Source organism: Piliocolobus tephrosceles, chromosome 12, assembly GCF_002776525.5.
Source record: "Piliocolobus tephrosceles isolate RC106 chromosome 12, ASM277652v3, whole genome shotgun sequence".
Classification (NCBI taxonomy): Eukaryota; Metazoa; Chordata; class Mammalia; order Primates; family Cercopithecidae; genus Piliocolobus; species Piliocolobus tephrosceles.
In genome coordinates this window covers 110,804,675-110,822,968 of record NC_045445.1, presented here as the reverse complement: position 1 = coordinate 110,822,968, position 18,294 = coordinate 110,804,675, and the positions used below count along the sequence as shown (strand labels likewise).

General features: G+C 38.4%; 1 protein-coding gene and 1 pseudogene across 2 annotated transcripts in view; both read left to right on the top strand.

Annotated features, from left to right (window-relative positions):
- PRRG1 (proline rich and Gla domain 1) overlaps positions 1-16,546 on the top strand; it is a 112,846-nt gene extending 96,300 nt beyond the window's left edge. For both annotated transcript variants that reach the window (XM_023202673.1, XM_023202672.1), the window contains exon 4: positions 12,401-16,546. In XM_023202673.1, the coding sequence (XP_023058441.1) occupies positions 12,401-12,886 (486 nt within the window). In that variant the 3' untranslated portion in view covers positions 12,887-16,546. The remainder of the gene's footprint in view (positions 1-12,400) is intronic.
- LOC111536329 lies at positions 784-1,499 on the top strand (annotated as a pseudogene).
- Positions 16,547-18,294: the final 1,748 nt, after the last annotated feature.

Sequence of the window (18,294 nt, the reverse complement as noted above, 5' to 3'; positions counted from 1 at the left end):
TATTTTATTTTATTTTATTTTATTATTGTTTTAAAATTGAGACAGGGTCTTGTTCTGTTGCCAAGGCTGGAGTGCAACTGTGAACATGGCTCATTGCAGCCTCAACTTTCTGTGCTCAAGTGATCCTCCCATCTCAGCCTCCCAAGTAGCTGGGGACCACAGGTGCATGCCACCATGCCTGGCTAATTAAAAAAAAAAAAAAATCTGTATGCAGACAAGGTCCCATCATGTTGCCTAGGCTGGTCTCAAACTCCTGGACTCAAGTGATCCTCCTACCTTGGCCTCCCAAAGTGCTGGAATTTATAGGTGTGAGATACCATGCCTGGCCATCTATTTTAAAATATTTAAACTCAAGGCAAACTCTAGACAAAACAGAACTAAATCTGGAAGGAGCTATAATACAGGAAACAGAAGAGAATGTTACCAAAAATATCAAATTGATATTCTCAGAATTTAAGAAAACAATAGGTTTATAAAACGAGAAGAAGCTATTACAGAGGGGACCAATTAAGGGATAATAGAAAGTCCTTGGACATTAGAAATGTTACTGCAAAGCTAAAAATTGGACACAGGTTAGACAGTGCAGAGTTCACTGGGTTGCACACGGAACGTAGTGCTCATTCTCCTCCCTGCCCACTTCCACTGAAAAGGAATGTACCCCTCCCCCGATAATGGACCCAAATACCCACTTCCGGCCCTTTCCGCCATTAACCATCCGCCTTCAGCCAACCAGTACCACCACAGCTCCCGCCTGCCTGCTCACGGCGCCCCAAGGTGCCCGCCATGGCCGCCACCCCAATGTTGCAGGTGCATCAGAACTACCACCCTAACTGCAAGGCCGCTGTCAACAACCACATCAACCTGGGATTCCATGCCTCCAACGTGTACCTGTCCGTGGCCTTCTACTTAGACCAGGATGACGCAGCCCTGGAGCACTTTGGCCGCTACTTCCTGCGCCAGTTGCACAAGAAGAGGGAGCACACCCAGGAGCTGATGAGGCTGCAGAACCAGCACGGTGGCTGCATCTGCTTTCACTACATCAGGAAGTCAGAGCGTCAAGACGGAGAGTGGGCTCGAGGCCATGGAGTGCGCCTTCCACCTGGAGAAGAGTGTCAGCCAGAGCCTCCTGGAGCTGCACCAGCTGACCATGGAGAAAGGTGACTCCCAGCTGTGCGACTTCCTGGAGAGCCACTTCCTGAACCAGCAGGCCAAGGCCATCAAAGAGCTGGGTGATTACCTGAGCAACCTGTGCAAGACGTGGGCCCCAGAAGCAGGCCTGGCAGAGTACCTGTTTGACAAGCTCACTCTGGGCAGCAGCGAGGAAGACCCCTGAGCCAAGATGGGCCCCACAGCCACAGTGTGCTTTCCCTGGGTCAGGCCACCAGGCGGGGTGTGCATGTTGCCCTTTCAGAACGTTCTCTTCAGTTTTTCTCCTTTCAGTGTTACCATTATTGGCAATAAAATTATCTGTTCTCAAAGCAATAAAGGTGTCCAGTTGATGTGTGCCTGCACCACTCTCACCTTTTAGGAATCGGCACATCCCCATGCAGGTTTAAAGTAGGTATCCAGCAATCTTTCCACCCAGCCCTGTCCCATCTGCGTGCAGCTCAGGATCTGCGGGGGTGGAAGGGAAAGGTATTCTATGGGCCTCTGGAAAACACATTAGTCTTCCCCTTATAAACTCTGAGGGCATGTGGGATGGGGTGGGGTGAGGTGAGATGGATGAGGTGGGTGGGGTCAGGTGGGTTGGACAGTCTTGGGCCATGGTATCTGTGAGTGCATGTGCATGTAAAACATGGTATGGAATTCATCCTAGTGGCTGCCTCTGGGGAAGAAGTGAAGGGAGTGGGATTGGGCAGGGATTAAAATAAAGGGGGGTCTTCAACTTTTCATGAACATCATGAGCACTTTTTAAAAAAATAAGCACATGATAAATTTTCTTGTTTCTAGACAGCGAGATGGGGGCTCTGGGTGACAGCAAGGCAGAGTACCTCTTTGGCAAGCTCACCCAGAGTGACAGTGATAATGGGACTGAGCCTTAAGTTGACTTCCCCACAGATATGGGGGTGATTTCCTGCATATTGCCCTTACAAATCCTCTACTCCTGTTTTTATTCTTTCAATTGTGTATTTCTTCCAATAAACTAATACGGAAAAAATATACCTCAGTAGAAGGACTGAAAAATATAAGGTCAAAGTTGGAGGTCAAATTTGTGATATGAATAGAAAGTAGATTAAATACCCCCAGCTGTTAAGCCAGTGACTGGCTGCTTTGAGGAATGTAGAGGGATTGGGGAGAGTTGAAGGTACAGAACAGGTAGAACCATTGTAGCTGATCCAGGTGAGAGCCTAGTGTGGCTTGAACTGTGATAGAGGCTGAGGAAATGAAGAGAGATTCACTAGTTCCAGATGGATTTTGGACAAGGTGACAAGTTTTGCTCATGGACAGAAGGTGAGGACTGGGAGATGAAAACAATAAGTTCTGGTGTTTGATCTTGAGCACCTGGGTTGATGGTGCTATTATTAACCTCAGGACATTTGCAGTGGGGACACCTAGGGTAGAGGGTTGGGGAATACATGTCATGTGAAATCTTAGCTCCTTATTATATATCCAAATGGAAACATCAATCAAGTAGATGGAAAAATGAATGTCAGCTTTGGAAATATACATAAGGGAGACATTATAGATGGTATTGAAGTCATGTGATTGGATGAGCTCACCAGAAAAAGAGTGTAAGAGAGAGTGTGACAAATCCATCCCCAAGCTCAGGGCAGCTAACATTTAGGGGATAGTTGAGATGTTTGAACACCCAGAGAATTTCTGGTCCCACCTGACCATTACCTTATTCCAGACTATGGACCCCATTGTCCACTCCCAGTGTATTTTCAAATCAGCTTATCCTGATGTCAGTGTGACCTCTGGTTTCTCCTTTCTAGACGTGGAGAAGAGTTCTGTTATCTTGTCTTATGGCTATGGATAGAATGAAGTTATCTCCCAGTAAGAAAAAGATTCCTTAGAGAAATGGTAGTGATGTAAGCGTACGTTTTTTTTTCTCTCTCCTTTCACAACTCTGCCATATCTTTTAGCCTATTCTCTACCTAAACAGATGAAATTAGTATGTAAACGTTAGATTATGCATGTTTCTGAAAAACTGCTCGAAACATTTTGTTCCTTCAGTACTACATGTAGATTATTATATAAAAGATAAAAATTACAGGTTTTGTATGTAGTATTCAAAGTTACATGTGTACCTCGAGTCTTTTTAAAGCTAACTGGTTTGAAGAGTAGTAAAATATGAACAAGTTTAGCAATGCAATAATTACCTTATTTCATAACTGTACTTTAACACTTTCTTAAAAAGGAGGATTATGGTCATTTAAGTTTTCAGAAGGTATTTTTGCCCCTTTACTATTCTAAGTCTAACTTGGTCCTCTCACTGTATTTCTTTGTCTGCCTGATTTGAGGATCTCTCCCCTCCCTGACTTTGTCTCAGATCATATATATATATTTTCTCTCCTAGATATGAGGAAGAACAAAGTGAGCATCTCTTTATGACTGTTTACATTTTTAAAAGGATTCTTCTTACTTTCGTACTTTGGAGAGACAGTTTGCTATAGTGGTTTCTTAACTTCAGATTGCCTGGGTTCAAATCCCAGCTTAGCCATTCATCTTGACTTGCTCAAATCATTAAATTTTTTTGTGCCTCAGTTTCTTCATATATAAAATAGAGATAACAAAAACATCAACCTCATTGGGTTGCTGAGATTAAATAAGTTAATGTATGTAAATCACTTACAGCTGTGCCTGCCATGGTATAAATACATTATGTGGTAGCTGTGAGTTACCATCATAATCACCATCGTCACCCTCCACTCACTTCTAAGATCCTTTGTATTATTTATGCTTTGGGGGAAAGACTTCACTTGTATACATTAGCACTGCATTTCTACCCATCATGTCACCCTGCATACAGAGGTGGGAAAACCCTTAGAACCTGGTTTGGTTGTCAGGTGCCACCAGAACTCAGAAGGGTACGTGGCTGATTTTGCTGTCCCACACACAGGCTGAAGACTGGAGACAGCTTTTGTTGTGATAGCTTTCGGTGGTAATCCCCACCAATTCTATCTCAACCAGCTTTCCCTTGAATTCACCCCTAGAATACTGTGCTTGTTCTTCCCAAACCCAGGTTGCCTGAGCCTCCTATTTCCACCCTTAACTTCCTCCTACTCCTCAGAGACCGACAAGAGCAACAGGATGAAGTTCTAACCCAGATCCCCACCTTCATCTGGATGTTTGGAGCTGAAAAGGAGAGGAATGGCTAGGCGGCACTTGGCAGGAGAATGAGAAAAAGGGAACACATTAGAGCCACTGATAACATAACTAAAATCAATACATCATCATGAGCTTTGGCATAGAGGCTCTCAAGCTTTGCTGCACATTCAAATCACCTGCAGAGGTTTTAAAAAATTTCAATGCCTAGATCAAATACTTAAGCTTCTGAGGCAGGACCTACGCATCCCAGACATTGAAAACCAGTGTTAGCATCTTGCTGCTCAAAGTTGGTCTGGACCAACAGCATCAATCTAAACTGAGAGCTCGTTAGCAATGCAAAATCTCAAGCTCCACCCCAGAACTACAGTATTAGAATCTGCATTTTAACAGGCTCCCAGGTGATGAGTATGCACACTGAAGTTTGTGAAGCACTGCTTTAACGTCCTGGTTCTCTACCCCAGCTGTACCTTGGGATAACCTGGGATACTGAAAAATGATACTGATGCTTGAACTTAAACAACGTACTCAGTCATGTCCCCATGCACATACTGCACCAAACACCAAAAACTTACTGTAATTTCAACAACAATTATTGAATTGACAAATATCTAGAAAGACTTGGAAACTTTCTCATTTGTGTTTATGTTCCACACACATATAACATGTGCACACTTTTAATCATTCTGTTTTATATACGATTTGGCAACCCATTTGTTTTTTCACAAGCATGGGTTGGAAACAATATGGCCTAAAAGCATATGACCTAGAAGCCAAATATAATCCACCATCTATTCTTATAAATAAAGTTTAATTAGAACAGGTGCATGGCCATTGATTTACATATTGCCTGTTGCTGGGTTCATGCTGCAAAGGTAGAGTTAGTATGTGAGACTAAGACCATATGTCCTACAAAGTCTAAAATGTTTACTATCTAGTTCTTAACAAAAAAATGTTTACCAATCCCATTGTATAGTAATTTATCACAGGCCCTGAATTTACCTAAAGCCACCAAATATTTTTAAATGTGCAATTGTCTTTATACCTCCAATATGGTCATTGCAGTTTGGTGCGTAATTTCCCTATTATCACACACAATGTGTAGCAGAAATGAAAGCAATGTACTGTATTAATTTAACCTAAGATGATAATGATTTAATATAGCACGTCCATGTAAGAGGAGTATAGAAGATACTTTTAGTTACTTAGCCAACAGCCATTTTACTCCTTCATCCTTATTAAGGCAATACTGAATTTTTTGGGGGAGGTGGTGAGTAACAGTGTGTCCTATTCCTAGTAATAAATCGAAATTAGTCTACACAGGTCCCTAAACTTTGCCTGCATCTTTATTACAGGCTGCTATCTCAACCTGTAATTCATAGCCAGGTTTCTAGAATGGGTTATCTGTACCTGTTGACTTCCCAGAAATAATGCATTTCTTTAAGTGTTAGAAGAAGTAATACATCCATAATGTTCAGAAGTAAAATATGTAAAATGATATGTGATGAAGGCTTCCTCATGTCCCTGCCTGCAGGCTCTCAAGTGTCTTTCATACCAGCCCCACTGAAAGGTTACCTTCCTTAGGAGTTTTCCGTATATCCTTTCTATCTTCACCTCTTTTGTGTGTTACTATGACAGAATCCCTGAGACTAATTTATAGAGAGGAGATTTATTTAGCTGACAGTTCTGCAGGCTGGTAGATTCAAGGGGGATGGGGCTGGTATCTACTCAGATTTTGTTGGGGGCTTTTGTGCTCTGCCGTGACATAGCAGAGAAGGTCAAAGCAGAAGTAGGCATGTGTGAAGAGGGACCAAACCTGAGGAGGAACCTTCCTTTATAACAACCCACTCTCTTGGAAACTAATCCATACCTGTGAGAACTAATCCAGTCTCTCCAAAGCAAGAATTCACTGACTACAGTGAGAAGGGCACCAAGACATTCATGTGCCACCCCAGACTCAAACACCTCCCACTACAGCCCACCTCCCAACACTGCCACACTGGTAATTTAACTTCCAACATGAGTTGTTTTTTTTTTTTTTTTTTTTTCAATGAACATAAAATAATTTTATTAAATATAACAAAAATTAAAACATAACAAAGGTATCACACACAATGTTATAGTACCATTTAAATATAACACAGAAAAATACTACAAAATAAGAAATACAAAAACAAAAACTAGGTAAGATTTTATTTACAATGATGAGTGTGCTTGCCTGTTCATAAATTCATTCCAATCTGGAACACAGGAAGACAATGCTACCCGCATAGCTGGTACACCATTCAGCTCATTTCTTTCCTTTGTTTTTAACAGGATTAAGATAGAAACCCCTAGTTCACACAAACTAGTTGTGGTGAATGGTAGTAATAGCAGGACACTCTTTCTACTTAACAATGGAAAGTCTTCCTTTACCTTAATCAAAATGCTGATAAACTTAAGGTCTCATAATCATTCTTCAATGTATGTGAAGAACTAAGCTGCAATAATTCATTTTCTTCTTCAGGTACCAAGTTTAGCTCAATTATTGATTCAGGGTTTCAAAAAGCAAATGTATCTTTTACCCAACTGTTTTCCCTTAATGTTTCAAATTTTTCTTCTGGAAAGAAATGGCTACAAGTTTGAGATAGAGAAGTGAGATGCAACAATATCTCTAATTTTATTTCTTTCAAAATGTTTTCATTAATAATATTCTCTTCAATATGTTGCAAAAATCTTGGAAACATGTAGTAGCTAGGACGATTACTTTTAAGTCTGCCTTGCCATAACAATAATGTCTTTCAAAATCCCTGGATATGTTCAACACCAACATGAGTTTTAGCGAGAAGAAACCACATCCAAACCATAGCACTTACAAACTTTTGTTTTATGGAGAAGTACACATGCATGTATATATACCAAATAGTAACATAATTCACAGGATCCTGCACCTTATGCTTCTCTCCTTAACGATATAAAAGAATGAGTTTTCAACAGTCAATTTACATACTGGTCACTAGTGATATTCTGGGACTTGGGATTCCTCCTTTTGCTTATTACACCAGGACAGGTACCAATCCCCCCACTTCTTTGGTTCTGTTACCAGTGTAGGGTCTTGACGAGTCATCCAGGTTCTTGATGTGTTGAGCAAAGAATTGGACAAAACGCACAAACAAAGCAACAAAAGAATGAAGCAACAAAAGCATAGATTTATTGAAGCAAAAGTACGCTCCACAGAGGAGGAGCTGAAGAAACACGTGGCTAAAGAGCACCGGTTGCAAAATCTTCTGGGGTTTAAGTACCCTTTAGAGGTTTCCTATTGGTTACACCCTGTGTAAATGAACACCTGACCTGTGACCAGAGGCTGAAGTGAAGTTATACCCTATACAAATGAAGACTTGTCCTGCAACCAATTGAAGGCTGAAGTGGAGTTACACCCTATGCAAATGAAGACTCGGCCTGTGACCAGTCACAGGCTCAAGTGAAAGCTCCTTGTCTCCAGACCCTATTCTCCTGCTTCAGTTCCATTCAGGTGTCCTGAATCCAAACCATAACCATTTCCAAATAATTCCATCTAAATTATGAGAATTTATGTAACCTGTGTGCCACCTTGCAAAGTATAGTGCCCATAATTAATTGAAACAGCATGCCACCAACCTTTGGTCTTCTCCATCCCCCAGCCATATCATCTTCAACTGGCAGTAAATTGAATTGATGCTTATCATGCCCAGCATAATATTGTTTCCCAGTAACTTGTCCATCTTCTACTGACAGTTTTCAAGATAATACCTTACTTTTTGACAAAATAATACAAAACGTATCTTTTAAGATACTTTAAAACATATCTTTTAAGATACTTTTTAAAGAGCTGGAATCTCCCTATGTTTCCCAGGTTTGTCTCTAACTCCTGGGTTCAAGGGACCCTCACACCTCAGCCTCTGAAGTAGCTGAGGGTACAGGTTTGTGCTACCACACCTCCACATTATGTATCAATTTAAAAATTATCTTTTCTACTTTTTCATAGCTTAGATATGCATGTTACTACCTTAGAGACAAAGAAATTGACCCAAAGATGTTAAGTGACTTGTAAGTCCAGCCATTTTCCCTAGAGTATCACTTTTGATAAGGAATCTTAAAATGTTGGACTACACTTGCTTGGATTTTCCAACTTGGGGGTATTTCTGCTTTCTACTCTCAACAAGGCAACTTTTGGAGTTAGGATTGGTTTTTAGTCGCTCGTCTCCTAAGGTCCTTCCTCCCCTTTAATGGCATTCTCTTTCAAGGATAGGGAGAAGCTGTAGGAGAGCTGTATATAGATGCTGCTAGGCCCTCCTCATCAGTACAAACTCACTGGGAAAATCATCCACTTCCCAACTTTTTAATGTAGGTTCTGAGCTGATTGATCAGATTGCAAAACATGCCCCACTCTACTATCTTTCCAATTATGAAAGCCTTGAGGTCAGGCCTTGAGTCACTCAAATTCTGTTCGTAAATGGCAGTGAGAACATTCAAAACAAAAAAGCACACATTTTATAAAAGGGAAACAAATATTCTTTGTAAGAATCTTGCACCTACTGCATTTTGTTCTAGCACTCAGCTTACAGGATGAAACGTCTACCTCTTGGGACTCTTCCCTCTGAAATGGTTGTCGGACCTCTCTGGCAGCTCCAGATTGTGTTTATCACTTGTTTAATTTTATCCTGAGCTAAAACTATAGAGTTCCTATAATGACTCTTTTCTTCATTCACTCTTTTACATCATGCTTAAGATTGCTATAAAAGTATGATTCAATTTATGATAGTAATTCTTGTTTAGGCACACACGTTTGTGCCACATTATTGCCTGCCACTAATGTTAAATCCTTCTAAAGCACTGCTCTACCAAGTCTTGAAATCATTTGCTTATTCTAAATACCTTATTGTTGATTTGAAAAGAAAAGGAACTGTATAAATAGCTTACAGAAACATACTTTGAAATTATTTGTTTGAATGATAATTATTAGAGCTGATTTCACATGAATTTTCTTCTGACCCTCTGGCCTCAAGGACGTATCAGTCTCTTTTCCAAATAAATCTGTCATTGTGTTTTTATTTAGATCATTGTGAACTTAGTTGAAAGTATTTAATCTGTAAAATGAGGCAGCTTGCTTTTGACTACACATTGAAAATGGTGGAAGACTGAATTTTAGGAAAGTAGCCAAACTGATTCCAAATTACTTATACATCAAGGCAGATTGCTTATTGGTTTGCTCTGGTGGCAGACTCTTGGGTTGAAATCCCAGCTCCAATGTTTAGATGTTAAATGACCTTGACTTTATCGTTATGTAACCTCTCTGAGCCTCCATTTCCTCATCTGCAAAGTGAGGATGATAACAGAGCCTACAGTATTTTATTGTTAAGGATTAAGTAAGTTGCTACCTGTAAAATTAAAATCTGGTTTACTCATTCAGTTTTTGCCTAAGCTTTGTTTTTATCCATTAAAAATAAATGCCCGATTATTTTTCTGTAACTTTTTTCCAAAGTGGAAAGAATTAGACTAAAATTTTTTTATTTCCCAGAATGCCAAAAAACAGAGAAATTGAATTATGCAAGCAAACATGCAAAAAAGATTTATGTAGATTAATCCTTGGGTATTCCAAAGTAATGTGGACAATATAAAAGAGCCACATTTTATTATATTTTTCTAAGATTAGCATCATATAATTATTTAAATCACATATATTTATTGATATTTTTGGATAAATTGAAATAGAGTAAAAGGAAGTGGTGACCTGAGAGACTGGGAAGAGAGAGGTTAAAGTCTCACCTGCAGATAAAGGAAAATTTACTATGGATCAGATACTTGATAAGTTTATTTTATTTTATTTGGTGCAGTTTGATTCCAAATTTGTAAAAGAGTCTGTTGTTTTTTAGGAGTGCAACTGTGATTGGCAAGTGTACAGGAGAAAGAGATGTAAAGCAATTTTTAAAATGATGTAAACCTAAAAATACTGCTTACATCTTTATGATGGAACTACAAGTGATTTGTTTTCATTTTTACTGTTTTTGTTTTGTTGAGACAGAGTTTCGCTCTTGTTGCCCAGGTTGGAATGCAATGACGCAATCTCAGCTCACTCCCAGCCTCTGACTCCCAGTTTCAAGCAGTTCTCCTGCCTCAGCCTCCCGAGTAGCTGCAACTACAGGCATGCACCACCGTGCCCGGCTAATTTTGTATTTTTAGTAGAGACCGGGTTTCTCCATGTTGGTCAGGCTGGTCTTGAACTCTTCACCTCAGGTGATCCACCTGCCTCAGCCTCCCAAAATGCTGAGATTACAAGCGTGAGCCACTGCACCCAGCCCCATTTTTGCTGTTTTTACATGAGTGAAGTTTTATATAATTAACTTTTCTCAATCCTAAAAGTGACAGTTATATAAAAAGTTAATCATGTGCAATTTTAGGAGCAAATTTATTGTGTAAAAAGTCTTCATATATCTATATTTAATAGTTTTTACCTGTGAATATATTTCCATAATAGTGAAACAAATGAGTCCTTTGACAATTTCAGATATTAGATATTATCCTGAGATGATTGCTGTATCTAGACTCTACTTTTTCTTCTTTGGGCTTTTTAAAATATTGAATCTTGCATATTTTCATATGGATTTTTAGGTGAAATTCATTGCGAACCTGTACAGCCTTTAGTAAATCATACAATATTTCTTACAACATGTCCAGTTCCTCTTAGAATTATAGAATGTTGGAGTAATAATGTACCTTAGAGATCTCATTCGGGAGTCATTATTATGACCACAGGGTTCTTTAAAAGGTTATATGACTAAGTGAAGTAAAATATATGACTATAAAACAAGCAGCTTTAGTGCCCATAGTATTAGTTTGGACCAGATTTGGTGTTTTATCTAAATTCCATGCCCCCATGGGACATCTGAGTTCAGAATTTCAGGTGTAATCCAACTCCATTTGTCCATTCGTGTAGTGAGCTAACTCCTCTCCTCAGCATTTCTTTTTCCAATTTGCATTCCAAGGGCTCCCTCCCTTGATGCCAGATAATTAAATAATATGAAATGGAAGACATTTCAAATATTATTAGTGACTCGTAATACCTGCAAATAAATATGACTGTGAAAAAAGCACTTTGATAAATGGAGTCAATAGCATTGCAATTGTGGGTGGTCTTTGTATCAAAGTAAGGGATAGGTAATCAGTCATTTTGAAGCAGAGATTCGATTATAATATATAAAATTAATTATAATCACTAATATGTATTGAGTATTTATATGCCAGGGACTTAATTAGATGTGTTATAAATGTTATCTCACTTAATGCACAGGCAACCTATAAGGTAGGTTTGTATTGTACCATTTTACAAGTGAGGAAACCGAGGCTTAAAGGAGTAACTTGCCCAGGTTTCATAACTAGTAATTGGGTCAAGTTGCTTTTTTATCTTTTAAATACTTCCCCCTACATACGGTAAAGTCTTGAACTACTGGATTACTTTTCATTTGGGATTAAGGTACAGGTTTAGAAGTAACCTAATGCAGTTTCTTCACTAGCCTGAGGTCTCTCCTAGGAACAATATGTAATTTTGACCTTCAGTCACCACCTGTGTACTAAACTCTGGGGGTGGAGAGGGAGCTGAGGAGGAATGTCTGGTGGCAAGAACCCCCAAAGAGAACCATTAGAAAACAAGGTGTTTCTGGAGTGTTTGAGCACTGAAAGACTACAACAGCCTAAACTTGTACATACTGTTAATGATTATAGGGATCATGAGATGAGAATCTTGTAGTTGGATATGGAGAGCGATGATATTTAACATATTTTAACAGTAAAGTATTTGGTATAATTAGTAAAGGGGAAAACCCTCATTACTTATTTTTCCCTCTAAAGTGTCATAGCTGAAAATATAAATAACTCCAAGTCTTAAAAAACACTCTTGGATTCTGATTGACCATTTTAGGGAGGATCCAGAATGTGTACAATAATGTATTTGTAATTTCTTGTCACATGGAAAATATGGACTGTAGGTCCTTTGGTTCAGCAAATTTGGTTTTGGGTTTTTGTTCATTTTGTTCATTGAACCCAGACATTTATTCATCTGGTATTTTCCATCTTTTATTCATACTGATTTTCTATTTATTTTGTATTGTATTTTCAGAAGGAGTTTTGGAGCACCTACACAAAAGCGCAACAAGGGGAGAGTAACCGAGGAAGTGACTGGTTTCAATTTTACCTTACCTTTCCATTAATCTTTGGCCTCTTCATTATCCTCCTTGTCATTTTCCTAATCTGGAGATGCTTCCTAAGAAACAAAACTCGTAGACAGACAGTGACTGAAGGCCACATTCCTTTCCCTCAGCACCTTAATATTATCACCCCACCCCCCCCACCAGATGAAGTGTTTGACAGCAGTGGATTGTCTCCAGGCTTTCTGGGATACGTAGTTGGGCGCTCAGATTCCGTCTCTACTCGCCTGTCCAATTGTGATCCCCCACCAACCTATGAGGAAGCCACTGGCCAGGTGAACCTGCAGAGGAGTGAAACAGAACCTCATTTAGACCCACCCCCGGAGTATGAGGACATAGTCAACTCCAACTCAGCCAGTGCCATTCCTATGGTGCCTGTGGTCACCACCATCAAATGAAGCTGCAAACTTCTTTTTACTCTAATCATTTTTAAAATACTAATGAAAGAACTTTCTAGCACTTTACCACTACATAAATGTTCATTGACTTATTTTATTGGACTCTTACAGCATACCACTTCATACTTTCTGGTTTTATTTTCTTTAGTTTTGTTTCTTGTTATAGAATCATTATCCATGCTCATTTTTGCTAGGGGAAATATATGAAGAGGGAAAACATACTAATGGGGTCTTTCAGTGATGTGATGAGACATACATGTAAGTGTATATATGTGTGTATAGGCATATATACATGTGTATGTATCAACACAGTATATGTAAAACTGTCCTACAAATCCATTAACTTCTACCTAAATCACCTGGAAAGAGAGCATTACTCACCAAAATTGCAAAACAAGGGTACCAAGAATTTGTGTAATAGCCAGTGACATGCTGTAGATTTTTGCAAACTGGATGTACTTATCAAGTTTTCTAATTCTGACTGGCTTTTGTTAACTTGATAATTCTTCATCTACCTTAAAAAGAAAAAAATTACACATACTCATTCTTGATGTTATAAATAGAAAGAGAAAGAGTGTGTGTGAGCAATAATGCGTAAGCTACTGATAACTTGCTTACAGCAGATAGCAATAAGGTCTTTGGTAGCATTCGGCTTGTTTTGTAATAGGGATTTTTTTTTTGGTTGACCACCCCCCCCCGACTTCCAAAATTAAACAGTGTTTTCTTAGCATCTTGAATATCTCCTGTCATGTATATTAACATCTTGATGAGACAGATTTCCAGGCAATGAAGTAATTTCTAAAATAGATATATGTGTGGATTAATGACAGGCAGTAGATACCCATTACTCCTTTACTCATGGATGGTAAAATTATTCTCACTGTTTTATTGCCTTTTACTGTACGTTCTATACTCTCTCCTACTGCCACAGAATTTTCAAGCCCTTAAGAGTTTAGTTAAAATAAAATTTTTGAAATTATTTTCTTAATATTTTTATATAGGCTGATGTCTTTGCCTCAAGATTGTTAGGAGGTAATTTTCCATTAAATTATGAACTGTGATTTTTATATTGCTCTCCAATTGGTATAAGAAGATTGCAAAGTCCGTGTTATGCTAGGTTCACAATAAATCTAGTAATAGCCCCACACAGATCTCATCGTTGTTGCTACTTCCTTTTGTATTTTCACCAGGTATTTTTTTTAACTGTAGGGTTTTTACTTTTTTCTTGGAGCAGAGAGAACAGGCTGTCAATGGGTTGCCAACATAAGCTGGCTGAGAAATAAAAGAAAACAAGACAGTTGTTTCATAAAGTTTCATTTTGTATGCACTGATGGCAAATTCATTAGGTCAGTTAAGGGAAATGTTTGTACCACTTCGAAACCTTTTCAGCCCTTTTCAGCGTTGGATAAAATGATTGATGAGGCAGGCAGAAGGAATATAGGTTTCAGGTGTGTCATTTCCTGCTGCTTCCAGCTCCATCCCTATGGACTCCCCCAGTCCTGCCCTGGAACCAAAGGAAGGAGTAACACTGAGGGGAATCCTGAAGTAGAAGTCAGATGACCTGAACTCAGATCTCCCTCCATCGCATACTTGTCACCACTGTACCTTGAGCAAGAACCATATCTGAACCTCAACCTCCTCAACTCTAAAATGGGGATAATATCATCTTTACAAGGATCAAATGAGATGGTGTGTATGTAAGAAATTTGTAAAATGTGAAGAGCTATCTACACTAAGTTGTAATGTTATTATTATTGTGCTTCAAGGATAATTTTCCCGTTTTCCTAAATTGTATGAGATCTTTCACACAGTGAGAAATAGAGCAGGCTGCCCCATAAATGGGTAACATATTCCTAATCTGAGTGTGTGGGCTGTTAGAGAACCCCTGTCATGCTCTGGTCTATTCTGAAAATGTGCCAAGTGAAAGATGATAGCCCACACAGCACAAACAGGTTTAAGCAAATGTTGGAAAGGGAACTAAGGCATGTGTGCTTAGTTAATAGGTTTAGCAGCTTTCATGGACTAAAAATGATTGATTGTATCTTGACCCTGGTCTCAGAAATGGCATTTTTAGTTTTGCCATGAGCACACATCAATCTTTGGCTTCTATTTAAAGCTAAAGGTAGAAGTGTTTGACCCAGTGAACTGTGTATGTATGTGTGGGGTATTTTTTTGTTTATTTTTAAATGAAAATTAAGACACCTTTTGTCTGGACATTTTTTTGTCTTTAATGTCAGGCTTTAGATTAGATCAGCAGTTTTCAAAGCATCGCCTGTGGACCCCTGGGTTCCTTGAGAGCCTTTCAGGGGGGACTATGATATCAAAATATTTTTATTATAATGTGAAGACATTAGCTTTTCACTCTATCTCAAAAAAAGTGTTGCAAATGTAAAACATTGCCATCTTCTCACAAATCTCTTTTTCTGTTTTTGAAAATATGGCTATTTTTCATAAAATGTTATTTGTGTTGGCATGTAATAGGTTTATTATGTTTAAATAAATTAATTCTTTAAAAATTTTCAGTTTTTTTTTAGTATGGTAAATATTGATAGATATAAACCTCATGAACAAAAGCACTTTGGCATCCAGATCCTCAATAAATGTTAAGGGAATAAAGGGGTCCAGAGACCAAAATTTTAGAGCTACAGGATTAGACATAGGAGCAGGATATTCTGTTAGTAAGTGTGATTTCTTGCAACTTTATTTTACATTTTAAACTCCTGATATTGGATGTAATGCTGCCTTTTAGAGACACCTGAATTGCAGTATCAGAATGAATGTTGATGTTTGAAGCCAAAAAGCCAAATGCTTAAACTGATAAATGACTATAGCTTTTTAGACTGTTGGTCAAATAACATACTACTTCACAGTAACAGCTTTATCAGCCATAGATCTCATGGTGGCTGCTGCATGATAATGATAGGATAAACAAAATACCACTGTCTTCAAGAAACATTATCTTAGGTTTGTTTGTTTGGTTTGAGTTTGATTTGGCTTTTATATTTTTTAAAATCCCTTTTGCTACCCCATCTGGTTTTATAAACTGAGTTTCTTAGCATTTGTTAAAATTAAGGGGTTTGGAATAATATATATATTTTTATGCTTTTGCCTTTCTTACCTGATTGATACTACATTCACCTTTGATTGTTTTTTACAAGTTTATTTTTACAGAATATATTTAGTACGTTTCTTAAGGAGTAACTGAATTGAATCAACCAGTTTGCATTTAAATAAAAGAACGGGCTCGATGGTCTTCCCGTGGAATGGTTTACACATCTGCATGTGCAGCAGTTGTGTCTGGAATCCTGGAATTGGCACTTTCTGCCTCCCTGCTCTAAATGTCACAATAAATTAGACTTCCTTAAAGTAAATATAATGATTTCTTCTTTTCCTATTGACCAGTACAGATAGAGATGTTCTGTTTGTTTCATTTTTAATGATGACTTCAAGATTGATTATCTGATCCAGTAACTGTGGAGGTAGCTTTAACTTGGTTCTGTGTAAATAATATGTATTTTATTATAATATTTCACATTTTAAGATGCTTGGTTTACATTAAATTATGGTATTTAACTATTTTTATGTTTATACTAGGTAGGGTCTTTCTTATATTTCTGTGTTTTTGGTATGCTAAATAAAGCTATTTTTAAACCCAAGAGATTTTTTTCTGCCATGTGTTAATGATATTATGGTTAGGTGGTAAATATGCTGCATATGTTCTTATTAATTATGTTCTTTTTAATAAGGTAAAATGGTTATGTTTCTTTTTTCTTATGCATTTAGGGAATATAGCTCAGTAAAAACAACAGAAATCATGTGATCAAAACCTCAGAGTGTTCTCAGCATGAGAAAGAACTTTCTATAATACTTTTGAATGATTTTGGCATGATACAAAATGGAAACAATTGCTCTAAAGGAATAGACTGAGCTCCCTGCATAGTGTAGTTTGTCAAGTCCTGGGAATAGTGTTGTTTATAGATGCCAAGGAGCCAGTTGTTTCTTGCTTAGCAGAACAGCTTGTGTTTGAAAAGAAAGCACAAGATGAAAACATTGTGACCAAAGGGGCATCTTCCTATGTGTAGAGCTACCTCAAAGATTAAAAGTTGGTTTGTCACGTCACTAACCAAACATATGTGAATATGAGTTGATATGATAAAAAGAATTAAAATTATTATTATTATTATTATTTTTTTTGAGACAGAGTCTCACTCTGTCACCCAGGCTGGAGTGCAGTGGCCGGATCTCAGCTCACTGCAAGCTCCGCCTCCCGGGTTCACGCCATTCTCCTGCCTCAGCCTCCTGAGTAGTTGGGACTACAGGTGCCACCACCTCGCCCGGCTAGTTTTTTGTATTTTTAGTAGAGATGAGGTTTCACCGTGTTATCCAGGATGGTCTCGATCTCCTGACCTCGTGATCCGCCCGTCTCGGCCTCCCAAAGTGCTGGGATTACAGGCTTGAGCCACCGCGCCCGGCCTAGAATTAAAATTATTTACTCCATATTCAAGGATGAATTTTAAATATAAATTATAAACCTACGTATCCATTTAATAAGCAGAAGTCCTCAAAGAGTTGTCCAAATAGTCTTTAAAAGGTACTTTAAAAAATCTATAGCAATTTCTAAAAGTTATATAACTTACACATTGATGACTACAATCATAAAACCCAAAAACCTAGATCAAGAAATTTCTAGCACTCCAGAAGGCTTCCTCATTCCCCTTTCTTAAAGATACCATGATGCTAACATCTGTCATAATAGATCACTTTTTAAAAGTTCATACTTGGCTGTGGCCATATGGACTTGCCTTTTTTTTTTTTTTTTTTTTTTTTTTTTAATGCCTTTAACATATTTCAGAAAAGTTCAAGCAAAGATCCAGAGCTGCTCTTCCACCTCTCGGCCCTCCTTAAATTCAACTACTTGTTTTCTCTGAGACTTTTCAACATTCCTAAAGCTCTTTGAGGGCAAGAATTGTGTTTAATCCTTTTAACTCCCCTAAATACATCAAAAAGTGAGGGCTGTTTTTTTTTTTTTTTTTTGCTTATTTATCTTAACAGCATTCGCTTTCTGGATGGCCTCAATGCTTGTATTTCTGCTGTGACTCTTATCCCCTGCCACTTCTTCAAACTTTGTGTCATCACATTCTGTTCTCAGTAATTTTATTTAGTTTATCTACCTCTGTGTTAACCTGTAACTGTCACATGCGTCCCTGTGAAGAGACCACCAAAACAAGCTTTGTGTGAGCAATAAAGCTTTCTAGTCACCTGGGTGCAGGTAGGCTGAGTCCGAAAAGAGAGTCAGCAAAGGAAGATAGGGGTGGGGCCTTTTATAGGATTTGGGTGGGTAGTGGAAAATTACAGTCAAAGGGGGTTGTTCTCTGGTGGGCAGGGGCGGGGGTCCCAAGGTGCTCAGT